General features: G+C 42.1%; 1 protein-coding gene across 2 annotated transcripts in view; it reads left to right on the top strand.

Moving 5' to 3' along the window:
* BANK1 (B cell scaffold protein with ankyrin repeats 1) overlaps positions 1–16,385 on the top strand; it is a 274,622-nt gene that overhangs the window by 73,933 nt on the left and 184,304 nt on the right. For both annotated transcript variants that reach the window (XM_045017387.1, XM_045017388.1), the window contains exons 4-6: positions 4,287–4,438; positions 7,019–7,154; positions 9,870–10,012. In XM_045017387.1, the coding sequence (XP_044873322.1) occupies positions 4,287–4,438; positions 7,019–7,154; positions 9,870–10,012 (431 nt within the window). The remainder of the gene's footprint in view (positions 1–4,286; positions 4,439–7,018; positions 7,155–9,869; positions 10,013–16,385) is intronic.

The following is a 16,385-nucleotide window of genomic DNA, read 5'->3' as shown; positions in this document are numbered from 1 at the left end:
AATCAGCTCACCATGACAAGAATAAAATACAGTAGAACCTCAGAGTTACGAACACCAAAATTACAAACTGACCACTCGACCACTGACCACACTTCATTTGGAACTGGACGTACACAATCAGGCAGAAGCAGAGACAAAAAAAAAAGAGGCAAATACTGTACAGTACTGTGTTAAATGTAAACTACTAAAAAATAAAGGGAAAGCAGCATTTTTTCCATCTGTATAGTAAAATTTCAAAGTTGTATTAAATCAATGTTCAGTTGTAAACTTTTGAAAGAACAACCATAATATTTGTTCAGAGTTACGAACATTTCAGAGTTATGAACAACCTCCATTCCTGAGGTGTTCGTAACTCTGAGGTTCTACTGTATTGAGATGAACAGGAAGGGATCTACTTCCAAGGGATTTTACTTTCTCACCCCTTCTATTCACTGTGTAGATTGACAAATTTTGGTCTGAAGTTTTCTTCAGATACTGATAATAGCCAGCTCTGTCTCTTTGTAATTGAACCTTCTTTCTATAGACTTTCCCAGTATCTCTCTCTGATATTCATTAGGTTAGGGATATTTCCAATACCAGTCAGCAATGTTAGGGGCTGTAGAGCAGGGCCGGCTTTAGGAAGTGCGGGGCCTGATTTAGATACCCAGCGGCAGTCCAGATCTTCGGTGGCACTTCGGCAGCGGGTCCTTCACTCGCTCCAGGTCTTCTGCGGCACTGAAGGACCCGCTGCCGAAATGCCGCCGAAGACCCAAAGCGAGTGAAGGACCTGCCGCTGAAGTGCCACTGAAGACCTGGACTGCTGCTGGGTGAGTAAAAATTAAAAAGTTAGGCGCTCTTCTTTAGGGTGCGGGGCCCTCTTAGGCACTGGCGCAGGGCCCTCTTAGGCACAGTGCCCGATTCGGGGGAATTGTGGGAATCAGCCTAAAGCCAGCCCTGCTGTAGAGTAGACAGCTTGCCACATTCCTTCACCCCTTAAAACTCCATATTGATTAGTTCTTGAATGACAAAAGTTTATATTAATAATATAATCTGTCAGCTATAATCTGACTTGATAATAAATGTACAGTATTGTTTTACACAGTGGTAACATGTGCACAAGCTGTTTTATGACTATCTGTTCACTGTGTCAGTCAGAATTCTCTGGGTCATTTATGATACAGGGGAAATCCTGCACCTGTTTTTGTAGTGAAACGCATGGCTGCCTGCAATGAAATTCATTGTGCAGAAGTTTGAGGAGCTTGATTTGGAAAGTCCTTGATGAGGTCTTGCACCCTGTACAGACTGTGGAGGATGGGAAAAGGGTAGGTCAGGGGAGGAGCTGGAGCTGGGTTTGTGATCTGAAATTATGTATATCCATTGGTCATCACTCCTTATCAAGCCAGGGCACAGCAGTAGCAAAAGCTCCTGCATCCACAGGGTTACAGTAGCAGCAGTGTTGTGGTACAGGGGGAGGACATCTCCTTTCCCATGGAAGTCTCTGCATGCAAGTCTGGCTACACAATTTGTGTGAGGAGAGAGGGGGCAGATTTTGCCCCTGGTGAGGACCAATATTTGAGCTAAAACTGTATAATAATTACAAAAATAATTTCAATGTTGTCACAGGCTCAATGTCTCCCACTTTGAAAGCAATTATTTTGGCTTCTCTCAACACAGATATTTATATAGCAGTAGTAGGGCTTTGCAATGTGAAACTGACCCAAGAACTTTATTCTTATCTGTATGTAGAATGTTCTTTATCCACAGTATTCTCTTTCTTTTCTTTTTAATAAATCTTAGATTAGTTAATAAGAATTGGCTGTACGTGTGTGTTTGGGTAAAATCTGAAATATTCATTGACCTGGTGGGTAATGTGTCCGATCCTTTGGGATTGGTAGAACTTTATATATGATGAATAAGGTTTTAGTAATCCTCATCATATTTGATTTGGCTGTCTGGGTGGGAGCCCAAGGCTAGATTAGTTAAGGGAGACTATTTTGGGGCTTCTTGGTAACCAGTAAGGAATTATAGAAGCTGTTTTGTTGCTGCCTTCGTGACTCTTATTATTAGAACAGACCACCAGTGTTGGGGATCATCTGCCCCATTCTTTGCAGTTTGCCCTGATTGAGCAATCTCAGCATGGCCCCTCTCCAGTAATCACGGTCACAGGCTAACTGGACTTTCTGGCCTGCCTTAACCCTTTCTGGGCAAGCGTGAGGAGGACACCCCATCAAACACCTTTAAGTCTTATCTGAACCAAACTAAATTCCCAAAATGTTGAGGTCTGCCCATCACGAGTTTGCACCTCAGTGTTGTCTGGGTTCTTGACTATAATTGACTGAGTGTTCCATAATTTACAGTAATACAAAATATTTTGGTCCTCTGACTGCTCACAGAATCCTGACTGGCTGATGAGAAGCCTGAAATATCATTAGACTACATTAAATGTGCTGCAGAATATTGGATAATCCTGCATCATTATGAATGTGCCGCTATCCTGTGAGATGAGGTGGTGAGACTGTTTAACATTTCGTACTATGGCAGAGCTAGTCAGTAGAGTGGAGTAATAATGATAAAGCTGAGAAATAGCAGGTGTGAAGAACGGCTTTTTCTAAAACACAGTTCTGGAGAGGCAATTGCCAATTCTTCTATGTTTTCACATTAAAATTCTGAGATGGGATGAAGGGCTCATGCTACAGCTCTTCTGGCTGTACTAGGATTGTGGAATGAAGAAGAAACCCATCACTGTAAATTGCACAGCAGACTAAATGGGATGGTATCTTATTTTAAAGTCAGAACATTATCTTGCATAGATAGTGTATATGTTTAGGATGCTGTGAGTCCAACTTGTTAGATGTGAATGACGGACGAAGGAGCACTAGCTCTGCTGCTCATTACATCCACTACATATTTATGGCAAAGACCTTTGTCTATGCCAGGGATTTTCCCTGGTTAGATCCATCAGTAGCAGCTCACTAGTGTAGCTGCCCCGAGGCAAACCCCTACTGTAGCCAGACAAAGCTGCAATTGGTCAGGCCACACATGTGAATGAGAACAGGCACAGAGGTGGATTTAATGGCTGAACACAACTCCAGTGTCATCTGCCCTGTTTCCCCTGACTCATGTATATCAGACATTTAAATGGGTCAAATGCGAGGGTTACAGGGCTCCCACCACAAAGAACATAACGCAGAGTAGACTAACCTCAGCCTATCCCTAGGTTTCAGCTCACTCTGGTGTATTTCCTCACCCTCCCCACTCTAATGGGGACAGACAGTACCAAAAGAGGGACCTCAGTCTGCAAAGACTTCAGGTCTCCCCTTCTCCCAAAAGCACAAGTCCACCAGAGAAATCCCAGGTCTCTTAACTTCAGGGAACTGGCCATTTTGGCCTTTTTATCCACACTGGACACCAGCCACAAGTTATGACAAACTAAACATTCACACAAGTTACTAATATTTATTTCTAAGCCCTACTGCTATTTAACATAACTGTCTCCATGGGTCTGTAAGAAAGGTGAAAAACCCCAGCAGGCCCCTCTCCATTTTGCACCAATGGGAAAAGTTCCTTCCTAACATCCCGAAAGAGGCAATTGGTTAGACCCACAAATCCTAAAATACACAGCTTGTATCCTAAAACTACAGAGGAGGAGAGGAGGATAGCTAAAATGGAGTGAGAAGCTCCAAAAGACCTGGGCAAAGGTTTAAATTAATGGGGTGGGGAGAAGAAAGGAGCCAATCACCTCCCATCTCCCTCTGGCTGTCCAATGGGAGGCAGAGAAACCCTGGAGGAGAAAGGGCCCACCTTTTGTGTTCTGGTATGTGTTCCCTCCCACTGCCCTTTCCCCGTGGCTGTCTGCCCCAGCAGGTCCTATAAAGTTTCCTACCTGTGGAGCCAGATGAGTGGCATTTGTATCAGTAAAGCTTAGCTCTGTTTGAAACAAGGATAGATTGCAGTGGTGAAAATCATTGCTTATCTCAGTTTACCCTGCATAGACTGGGGTTTGCTCTGTTGCAACTACACTGGTGGCAAATCCTCACTGTAGACAAAGCCAAATACTTTTGACCTCATGTGAGCAAAGACTATCAAGATGAATATGGGTTGTGGGATCTTTTGGACAAGGATACTGGATGAAATCCATTGACTTTAATGGGGCCAGGATTTCATCTACTTTATTTTATTTCTTCGCAAAACACCATGTACATTAGTAGCATTTTGTAAATAATAATTGTCTAGCCGTTTTCAGACCATCATGTTTTATTTGTGTGGGATGAATAATAATACATTTCACTCAATATTATATCCTGCAGATTACCGAGATAACTCTGAAGTTAACTTGCAGTTGGATGAAGGAGGAGTATCAGTGAAAACAGATGTGAGTTTGGAAACTGAGGTAGTTTCTGAAACGTTGGAAACTACAAGACCATCAGTATTGGTGCTACCAGGAAGGATATCATGTGAGGTAAGACGTTTCAATGCTAAAAAGTTAGGGATAAGTATCAATCCTCTCCCCTGCCCCTGCTACAAGCTCCTTCATAGCACATCAGTTCTGTGGGGCAGATCACTACTCCGGAGCACAAATGAGAGTTTACCTGCAGTGGGAGTTATGCTGCCTGTGTGTCACATTCAATACAAACATCTTCAGACTAATATGGATTTGAGACAATCACTGCAGGATTTTACTTCTATTAAAAATTGTTTGGCAAATTGGGTCAGATTTAATTCTGCTTCAACATGTTTCATTGCAACGTAAAGGAAAATTGTAGTGAGGAACTTTTTCATAAGATATGAATTGCTTCTCAGTAAGAATCAGGTTTGGGGTGGTAGGGGTGTGTGTGTGTGTGAGAGAGAGAGAGAGAGAGAGAGAGAGAGAGTACGCAAACATATGAATGCTCATTTTTAAAAATCAACACTGTATCTGAGAAAACACAAAAGCATGAAAACTGTGTAAAGAGTGCAACATCCGAAGCCCAACCCAGTAGCCCTTAAACAAGTGAGTGGCCACAGTCATGTGAGGGCTGAAGAATCAGGCTAATAATGGCATGGCAGAGAAGTGGAAGGAATGTCGCACAGTTTTGTCTGCTATGTTACAAATAGGCTATTCCATGCCACTGAGTAGTAGTGGTTCAGCCACCCCTAGGTTACTGATTACAGCTGAAAATCAGATGAAAGACATGCGTATAGAATATATTTAGCTTAAAACTTTCACTGTGTTGGAAAACTCTTTCAGTAATCAGCACTGATGAAACCAATAGGACTCTAGACAAATTATGTTAAAATCTATAGAACTGAATAAAGAATTACAGTTAGTATGCTTTAAAATGTGTACTTCTGAGAAATACTGTTTTTCCTCACTGGAAAACCCCATTATGAAGATTGAGAGTATTATTAAATAGAAACTTGCAATAGAATTTTAACCCAACACATTGAATTTAATAATGAATATTCCTTCTATAGAATTCGCTAGGTTAGTTCAGATTCTTTTTTTTGGAAGAGTTGTCATTGTCTGTTAAGTTCCATGGGACCTTTCCATAATATGAATTAGGAAATTATTATTTTGGGAAGGAGAGTATGCTAGAAAGTATAAAACTGCTTCTCTAAACAGTGAAAGGCTAGGACTATAACAGCGTTTAAAAGAGAACTGTATAAATTCATGGTGGTTAAGTCCATAAATGGCTATTAGCCAGGATGGGTAAGGAATGGTGTCCCTAGCCTGTTTGTCAGAGGATGGAGATGGATGGCAGAAGAGAGATCACTTGATCATTGCCTGTTAGGTTCACTCCCTCTGGGGCACCTGGCATTGGCCACTGTCGGTAGACAGATACTAGGCTAGATGGACCTTTGGTCTGACCCGGTACGGCCGTTCTTATGTTCTTATGTTATGAAACATATATAGTCCCTTCTGACTTTTGGGAAATCTTTCTGGTTAAAAATATAAGAAAAACAAGGACCTAGATTATCCCCCTGCCCCCAGATTTTTGTTCTGAAGGATCTCTTCATGCATGGATCACCCCATCACATTTAGAAGTGAGATTATGTAGTGATATAATGGTATACATTTTGTTTTGAAGGAGTAATAAAGAGATTAAGGGTGAAATTTAGTTGGTTTTAGCTGATCTGAAGGGTGGCAAATATACCTCAGTGAATTGTTCATAATGAATGATTGTTCTGACTCTTCTTCTGTTCTTCAAAGAAACTAGCATGTGTGTATATTTTCCCAGTGAAAATATATAAATTTGTCACAAATCAGTGGGCCAAGTTTAAAGGTGTTGAACAGTGCAACATTACAGACCAGTAAGACAGGGGAGTCAGCATGAGTGAGCATAAACTAGTGTCACTTGCATACAGAGAAGGTTGAACAGTGCATGGAGAACAACTCAGGGGTGGGTGCAGGAAGGTGTAAGATAAAGTAGTCAGCTTGTTTTATCTTGTATCCTCTTGTTAGCTCCTTGCCTTACTATAATTCTGCCTTTAGTATTTAAAATGCACCAGCTTACCCCTAAAACTGAGATGCAGTTTTACACCACCTCTGAGATGCAGCTTACTCCATCTAGGTCACCTTTGAATTTGGCCCATCATGTACTGTAGCTCACTAATGTTCTCTATGTTGAAATTCACCCTTGCTCAGAGGGTCCGTAGAAGACCATTATACCACTTAAGTTCCTTACCCATGAATCCAGTTCTGAGGGTTTAAGTGTGTCTTAAGTAGTGTAGGGGTCCCCTGCATGAGGGGAATTTCACCCTTTGTGTACTAAAAGTGAATATATGATCTTAGCCTCACAGTGAAAAGAATTTCATTATATATGGTTTTAGTAAACAGAGTTCAAACTATTATAGTAATCCTGTCAATCTTTTACTTAGAGAAACATAAAAGATAACTTAATGAAATAGCATCGCAGCTGTAATATAACAGTATTTCAGGATATAAAGCTATTGGTAAAAGAACTTTTCTTGCAACTTACATTAAAGCATATATTTTACATTTTATGGTTTCAGTATAATTTGGTGAAAGGCTAATGGGAGCATATTTCTAACTTTATAGAACCCTGGTGAAATATTCATTCTTTTGAGAGATGAAATAACTGAAACTGTAGAAATTGAATTCATAACAGACAATCAACGAATTAGGACACAGCCAGCCTTTTGGAATCAGAAGGTCAGATGCATGAAAGCTTTAGGTAAGAGAACATTGCTGTAGCTTTAAATAAATAGAAAATTTTGGTCCTGGACTCTCTTCACATGTCTTACAATAAGTATTTTCACTTCCCATCAGAATCTAATATTATTTTGTAAGTGTTTCCTGTGTATGGGTTTTGCATACAGAGCATTATCCTTTTTATTAATACACCAACACAAGGGCTTGTGATTTATGGGAAACTGGATTTTATTTGGTTGTTTTTGTGTGGTTAAATGGCAGGTGGCAGGCTTTAAAATGTCATTGATTAGTCAGATTAACATTCTTAATAAATTCCTGCTATAAAATGCAAAGCTAATATTCTTATTACTGCGTTAGGTTTAACAAGATGTTTTGTCTCTTATTTTATTCAGTGAAGTTGTTTTTTCTTTTTGCCCATATGCCTGTCTATAATTCTTACTGACATCTGAGAACATTTCCTTTCTTTGCTGTGATTTCATATCCATCCCGTTTCTCTATATTACTCAGTCTCCCTTGGTTTTTCTGGGTTTTGTCAATCACTTCATCCATAATATTAGCTATTCTATTTTCTTATTTTGCCTGGAGCACGATAAACAATACAACAACATTTTTCATTGTATGAGCTTCAGAATGCAGAGGGAATAGCCATACCTCCCTCGCAGTTATTGGACTAGAGGTGTGATGAAAATATTCAGCTAATAGTTCAGGATTCAATTTGCCTCTCTGTAGCATGTTGTGAATTCCCAAAGGGTAGTATATAATATTTTATTTTTAAAAACCATGGTAATACCACATCATTTAAGAGGAAAACACTTAAGCTACAGTTTTCAAACTTGGTCGCCTGAAGTTAGGCCCTAAAATCCTAATTTGGCATCTTTGTTTTGTCGATGAAAGCTGACTTTTGTCACCAAAACTGTGTAGTGTAGACAAGGCCTAAGTAAGTGGCTTAATTTTTTGGGGATGCTAAGCTCTAGCAAATCCCATTGTTCCTTCTTAGGCATGTGTGATCTGTGGGTGACAGAAGTGAACATCAGCTTCTCTTTACTCCCTTGGGAGCAGCAGCTTTTTCTTGTATTAGTGTTCTCAGATCATCTCCTGTGGGAGGCTGCATCTCTCTTTGTAGGGAAGAAGTTGATCACAATCACTGACCTCATTCCTCTTCCCTTAAAGGAGCCACCACTGGCTCCCTCTCACTGGGGATTATAGGTGGCTTTTATAGTAATAGTTGTACTTAACAATTCTATGGTGCATTCAAAGGACTATATGGACACTAATTGATCCTTATGATGCCATTGTGAGGTTAGATGAGTAGTATTATCCCCATGTTGCAGATGGGGAACTGAGGCAAGGAAGTTGTGATTTGACCAGGAAAACATGACAAGTCAGTGACAGATGGGATTAGAACAAGAGCTCCTGGGGTCCACCTCTCTATTAAGTCCATTCAAGTATGGAGGCACTCAAAGGTGAGGTTGCAAGTTGCCTGATTATCCATATGCTTGAGAGTTATTCATTACCAGGATGGCTCAATGGGGAGGTAGGTGGTGATTTGAAATGGCTATGCTTGGCCGGAGGAAGATCTTGGTGATGAGGCATCTTTCAGAAAAGGCAAACTGAAATTCCCATTGACTCTGTTGTGGGGGCTCCTCCAGGCATATCTTCTGGGGACATTATTGGGCCAGGGCAGATAGCCATAAGGGATATAGATTAGTAAACACAAAATACAAAGAATAACTAATAAGTTCCGTTTCTTTTTGTCCCAAACCAAGGTTAGTTTTTTGTTCCATTGGAGCTTTTAAATAAAAAGTGTTTGGCATTCCAACAGAAGCACTGGTTTCCCCCCATCATTGTTAAATTTAGCTTCTTTGTTATTTGTACCGTTTCCCCACACACCCCCAGCAAAAACCTAAAATAAGTAAAGTACAGGAATGCCCATTTGGACAAAGGATCCAGCTGATTTCATTTTAACAAAGAAAAGTAAAACTAGTTTGTGCTTGTTATCATTTCAGTGAATTGAGATACTGATTTCTATTAATCTTAGTTTCATTGAGTCTCTATTTCTTCTCTGTCTTCAATTTTGTCCATTTTTAATTCTTTTGTGAGGAGAGCTAGAATTTTAGTTCTGCCACTGGTAGGTACAGCAGGATTCATGGCACAATGAATACTAATGAATTATAAAATGTACTCATAAAGAGGGCTCATGCTGCATACATGGAGCAAGTTGTTCTAAAGTAACAGAGTATACAAATACCTCCTTCCTCAGCTTTCAGTAGATAAACAACTGGAATGGAAGTAATTAAACTGTAATTTCTACAAAACTCAATTCTGAGAGGCTTGTCTGCAATTAAGAAAAATGTTTCAAAAGATTAATAGTAAATCTGTAACTTGTAATAAATGACTGAACCTTTACTTAATCTGTAGGCAGAAGGCAGCTGATTATAGAGCATCAATCCATCAAAGGGAAGGTTGAAATGTGAAGCATTCTGTTTTCATCTAGTTTCTAATTCATAGCTATATTTTATAAGAATTTACAGATATGTATTTTTGTTGCATTTTTGTTTTAAACTGAAGGACTTGGTTTAAAAATTATTGCATTGAAACATCTGTGAAATGAAAATCTTATTTGTTACTTTTTATGTGGTTTTTGTGATATTTCTTTGTTCTTTAACTTACTCCCTGAGATCTCCAGTCTGGCATTATAAAATGGTTTCAGCTGCTGTTTTTGTTTGTGTTTTATAAGATTTTCCTGCTGGCGCTGTAAATGTAAATGTCTACTGTGGGGGAGTCATTAAGGCCGTGACACAGATTGAATACTACACAGCAGTAGAGGAGATTGAACGCATTTTTAAAAAAGTGGCTGATCCAATAGCTTTTGCTTGTCAGGTAAGTTAACATCTCCATTAAGTTAATAAAAAAGCATAAAAGTGCCAGTATAAGATAAGAGAACGTATACTGTGCTATAAAGGCTATTTTGATAGAATAATAACGAGCAATGGATCAACAAGAGTGGAAAGAATCCAGTCTTTGAGATGTCTAGTTGTAAACAAATCAGACAAGTAAAAACAAATTATCTCCATTGAGCTATTATTAGTTGTTATTTGTTGTTTATTGTTTACATGACATAAATTTGAATGATTCTCTACAGTCATAGACTAATGTCCCTGCCTCATAGATGAAAATAATAATAATTAATTTCTATCAATCGCAAAAAAGAAACTGATGAGTCTATTCTGAAACCAAGGGAAAATGTCCTTAAATCACACAAGTGTTTGGGGGTTGGGGAGGGAGAGATTTGGATCACAGTATATCCATTCAGCAGTAAATCCCTTCTTTTGGGTTGGTACTGAAAACTGAAAGCATTCTATGTATGGAAAACATTAGCTTACTATGCATATATAGACTGTACACAGCTATTCAGTTATAACTCATGAGGTCTGCTGGTTGCCATGCAGATATTTGCATGTGTTTAGAAGAATTCAGGCTTTGAAGCTAGACTTCATACTCAGCACTGCAGACTGCAGTATAAAGCCTCTGCAGCATGAAGTATCCTTTACCAGCAACATGTTAAAAACAGCAGGAAAAGAAAGCAGTCTTTAGAATGGACAGAATATCACTTGTCCAAGGATTGGTAGTTTGAGCATATTTGACACGTCTGTATTGTAATGACAAAGAAAGAACAACAACAAAAAAGTCTTTGTGTAACATAGACAAGTCTCATTTTCCTGTGACAAATATACCTTATCTACCACCTAAGGCATTACACTCATAACAAAAGGATTAATAAAAAATGATATATTTCATTATTAGCATTCTGTTTAAACATAGTGGTAGATTCCTTCCAAATACAATTCACTTTTGTTCCTGGAAAATAAAATAAAATAAAATAAAGTGTAGCTTATCCTGCCAGTGCACCTCCTGAAGTCTTTACAATATCTGATCATTCTTAAATCTCTAGATTAAAGGCCATCTAAAATGACCTTGATCTGGATTTAACAAAATTTTCTGTTGAAAGGTTATGGTGTGAGATTGAGTTTTAAAAAAAAATAGTGAGCTAGCAATACTATGTCTGTCTTAAATGTCTATAGGTTATTAGATTCTTTTGTTCATTAGGTTGGCCCTTCATCTCAACAATGTGACTAAAATTCAGTAAGTAGGACATATACAATTTTAAATAATATTCAAGTACAAATTGCAGAATTTTTCCATGCAGAACAGTATGTGCACTAGGAAATATAGTACTAGTGTTTTGAATGTCAGGCATATTTTAATGATCTCCTAACCTTTACTCACCTGAATAATAAATGGGGGTATAAATTTGGAGCCACTGTAGGTCTGGCTATTTAGTTTTATTTGCTCTGGGTTAGTATAGGAAACATAAGTCACTGCCAAGAGACTTTCTCATTATCAATTAAATGGTCCTATCCATACAGCATGATGGCTGTTCTGTGGGAAAGAATGGTAATGGGAAATCCATTTTGTGTTGTTATTTTTAATGATGAACACCAAGCCATGGAGCAATGTAACTGCACTAGCTAAGCTATTTCCCTCAATTTCAAACTCCTTTAACCTCTTATTTTAGCAGCAGAGCAACAGCATTGTTATACTTAAGGTTGAGATGAGCTTTCTGTTTAAAGCTTGACTCTTTAGTTTTGATATGCCTAATGGGAGCGTGGGTTCTGTTAGCGGTCCAAATTTGAGGACATTTGAACAAGGGGTTCCTGAGATAAAGCCGCTGGAAAATAAAAACAGCTTTTCTTAAAGTTCAGAGATTCTGACAACCTTCTGAGCTCACACATAAAAGCCAATCTAGGGCTCAGACAATTGGACCAGGGTCTCAAATGCTCAAAGTTATCCCAACAGAGTGCATGGCACCAACCAACCCTTTGTGGGAAATCAGATGAAACCATTATTTGAAAAAGATGTTGCTTCTGCAGTTAGGCTTCCTGGAAGCCTCGTGTGCTTATTTTCACTCCTAATAGAGTTCACTGAACATGTGCAAACAGAGGTGTTAACAGGATTGTTAGCCACTAAAGTTTCATGCCAGTTGGTTAGTTCAAGGGGAAAAGTAGTGGTTCTTTGAATCTGGCCCACCATCTAGAGTCAGTTTGAGTCCTACCTGGGGCAGAAATCTGGAAAAGGGAGAGAGGCTTATTACTAAAATCTGTTTGTCAGGATTTTAAAAAAAATGATTATTATTTTTTAAAGTGAATGCTCGTTGGCAGGGCAGAGGTATTTGAAGGGGTGGAGGAGTGGGGGGAAATAGGATGAGAGGAGTTTGGGGCTGCAGCAAGGAGAGGGGGATAAATGGGGATGGGAAGTAGTGGAGGTGAGAGGGTTTGGGGGACTTAGGTGATGGAGAGGGACCCTGGGAAAGAGATAGATGGGAGTGGCAGGTAAGGAGAGGGAGAAGCCTAGGAGCACCCATCAGCCCCATATGTTCCCTTTCTCTATATGGCAGGTTCAGGGCCGGCTCCAAGTTTTTTGCTGCCCCAAGCAAAAAAAATTTCCCGCATCCACCCCTTCCCCACCCCATTCCAACCCCTTCCCCAAATCCCCAGCCCTGCCTCCTCCCCCAGGCGTGCCGCATTTCCCGGGAGAAGTGGAGCGGCAGTGCACTTGGGGGAAGAGGCGGAGGTGAGCTGGGGGGGGGGGAGCGGTTCCTGTGCCTTCCCCAGGGTTACTTCCTGCAGCCCTCCCCGTGCCCACCTCCACTCTGCCTGCTCCCCTGAGCATGCTGCCGCCACTCCGCTTCTCCCTCCTCCCTCCCAGGCTTGCCACAAAACAACTGAATCACACGGCAAGAAGCGGAGCGGCGGCGTGCTCGGGGGAGCAGGCGGCAGTAGAGTGGTGGTGAGCTGGGCGGGGGGAGAAGTTCTCTGACTCCCACCTCCCCCGCCAGGTTACTTCCTGCGGCCATCCCCATGCCCCCCCCACCACAGCTCACCTCTACTCAGGGCCGGCTCCCGGCTTTTTGTGCCCGAAGCAAAAAAAAAAAAAAAAAAAGAAGCCTTGGAAAGTGACTCCCCAAGCACATGCTTGGAGCGCTGGTGCCGAGAGCCGGCCCTGGGCAGGATCTGGGGATCTGAGCATCCTTCTCTGCCCTCTCACCCCCCATGTGGACTTGTAGTCCCTTCCCTCTGTTGGTGTCTGAGCCATAGTCCCTGTCCAACATGTGTGACAGGATGTGAGGGACCCCACTCTTCTGTGGAGGGAAGTTAGAACAGGTATGCTTGCAGCATGCACCAAGAACAAGTGGCTGATATTGGAATAGGATCTGCGAAGGGGTATGCTTGACACACATCAGAAATTCTCCTCCTGCCCTGGGGAGAGGGGAAGGGAACACCCACTGATATGAATAGATCAGTTCACACATTTCAGGGCTATTGTTTTAGGCTGTATTCGTCCACATTGAGTAGTCTTTCATCTGAGAACATCGCATTGAGATGAATGGGCTACTGCACACCTCTTTGAGCATGCAACTTTTAAGAAATCTGGGCCGAAATCTGAGAATGAACTGTAAGCATTTGGGGAAAATCTGCCTTTGACAAGGTTTTTTTTTAGTTAACCTCCTCCACCCACCCAAAAGAAACCATCATCTGAGTACAACAGAATATTCAGAAGGTGCTGAAACTATTTTTGAAAAGAAAATAAATTGCACATGTGAATTCTCATTGGAGGGGAGGAATGAAGAGGGGTTTGTCTCTTCAGTGAGGGATGGGTGTATATGGGGTCCTAAATAGAAATGCGTATTAGGGGAGAGAAGAGGGGTTGGGAGGCTCAGGTGAGGGGTAGGAGAATATGAGGGGTAGCAGAGGAAGTTAGGGGGTTATGACTGGTGGGAAGACTACTGCCAGTTCTGAATTCTCCCCTCTGCAAGGGTCTGAGCCCCTCTCCCTGCCTATTATATGTTCTGAGATGTGGGGGATACAGCTTCTCTGGGGGTCTCTAAGCCCCTACATGTGAGCTGCGATCTGGAGTGGGGGGGACTGAAATTTAAATATCTGAAATCCAGAAAATGAATAGGTAAGATACACATCACCCCACTGGGGATTGGTCCTGAGATCTGGCCAGTGTGTGGGGGAGGGGCAGACTGGATGGACCTGGGGCATGGCTGGGGAAGCAAGCTGAAGCAGTGACAGGATTCCCAGCTAAGGGTGGGTAGCAGGAGTGAGGAGCCCAGCCCTGTGTGCATCTCAGATCATGTAACCAAGGTAGCCTGTAGCTTTGAAGTAAATTGCTACCTGTGATGTGTACACACAATAGGGGTTGCCAACTCTCCTGGATTGGTGGGAGTCTACCGGAATTGGCATTGATCTCTCGGTGAGTACTGTAAGCAATCTGAGAGATTTTAATAGGCTGCTAAAAGTTGGTCAGTGGCACAGCGGGGCAAAGACAGGGTCCCTGACTGCCCTGGCTCCGCATAGCTCCTGGAAGTGGCTGACATGTCTGGTTCCTAGGCATAGGGTGAGCCAAGGGGTCTCCATGCACTGCCCCCACCCCAAGTGCTGTCTCCGCAGCTCTCATTGGCCAGGAACTATGGCCAGTGGGAGCTGCAGGGGTGGTGCCTGCAGGCATAGGCAGTGCACAGAGCCCCCTGTCCCTTCCACTTAGGAGCCAGACATGCCAGCCGCTCCTGGGAGCCGCATGGAGCATGGGCAAGCAGGGAGCCTGCCTTAGTTCTGCTGCACCACTGACAGGGAGCCGCCTGATGTAAGCACCGCCCAGTCGGAGCCTGCACCCTGAACCCCTCCCACTCCCAAACCCCCTACCCCAGCCCTGAGCCCCTTCCCATACCCAAACTCCCTCCCAGAGCCCGTACCCTCTCCCGCACTCCGAACCCCTCGGCCCCAGCCTAGAGCCCTAAATCCCTCATCCCTGGCCCCACCCCAGAACCTGCACCCCCAGCCAGAGCCCTCACTCCCCCCATACCCCAACCCTCTGCCCCAGCCCAGTGAAAGTGAGCGAGGGTGGGGGAGAATGAACGACGGAGGGAGGGGGAGGGGTGAGTGAGAATGGGGCCTCGGAGAAGGGGCGGGGCAGGGGCAAGGTTGTTCGGTTTTGTGCAATTAGAAAGTTGGCAACCCTAACACACAGCCGCATAGGGAAGAGACAGCAAGGAGCAACTTTTTTACATATTAATGGTTTCTGCAGTGACAACTAATGACTCAATGGGATGGGAAGGGGAGAGGGAACTGGAAATGTTGGCAGGGGAGCTACATGTTGCAGGAAGTGGTGTGGCAGAGGATGGAGAAGAAAGACACACCAGGATTCTCTCAGACCCTTAAAGTTATTGTAACAACCATGTAATAAAATTGACAAGTTTTTGAGACATAGACCAGAGATTTCTCTCACTGGTTCTCTTAGCAACTACACATTGTAAGCATTTCAAAACCTGACCATTATTCCCATTTCACTGGAACAAAATGTCCATGAGGGGGCAGGAGCACTGAGAAATCCCATAGCAACCATGTGGCCTAATGGAAAGACTACTGGACTGAAACTATTTGTAGTTTTGCCACAGGCCTGCTGGGTGACTTTGGGCAAGTTACATCACCTTTCTGTGCCTCAGTTTCCCATCTGTAAAATGGGGATAATGTATAAGGCTAAAAAACACTATATAAGAGTAGTTTTTTTTATTATCTAGCCACAGTATCATATGAACTGTAAACCTAGGTGAGAATTACAGCTGCCTAAAATGCCACTACCTCCTGTCAAAAAACATTTCTCTTTCTATTTAAAAAAAACCTAGGAAATTGAATGGCAAAATCTTTAACACAGAGTTAAGGTTGTCGAGTGATAGCTCATGCCCTTCCAGAATGTTGACTTAGCAAAACTGAAACTTCCAAAAACCAGGAAAAACAGAGTAAAGGTAAATGTCCATCCAACCTTAGCCCTCTTTGTGCCATGCCCTGCAATGCCCATAATACTCTGCCTTTTCACTGTGATGGACAGGCACTGTTTGCACTTGCTGTATGTTCAAACACTGAGCCCATCCCCCTAACAGAATCCTACACTTGTAAAATTCAGCAAAAACTTCATACAGTACCCTTCTGCAGCCCGTTCACACTTACACACAGGATGCCACCTAAACCCATGCTTTACCCTCCCCATCATTAAATTCACAGATTGCTTTCATATTTCATATTTCACCTCACCACTGATAGTACCAATGGCAAGAAGACCCCATTCCCTGCTGCTGCTGATACAGTCTACACAATTCTATGTTGAAATGATGAAGACTGGAACCTCAAGGTAC

Source organism: Mauremys mutica, chromosome 5 (genome assembly GCF_020497125.1).
Source record: "Mauremys mutica isolate MM-2020 ecotype Southern chromosome 5, ASM2049712v1, whole genome shotgun sequence".
Lineage (NCBI taxonomy): Eukaryota > Metazoa > Chordata > Testudines > Geoemydidae > Mauremys > Mauremys mutica.
This window is presented reverse-complemented; position numbering and strand designations above follow the sequence as displayed.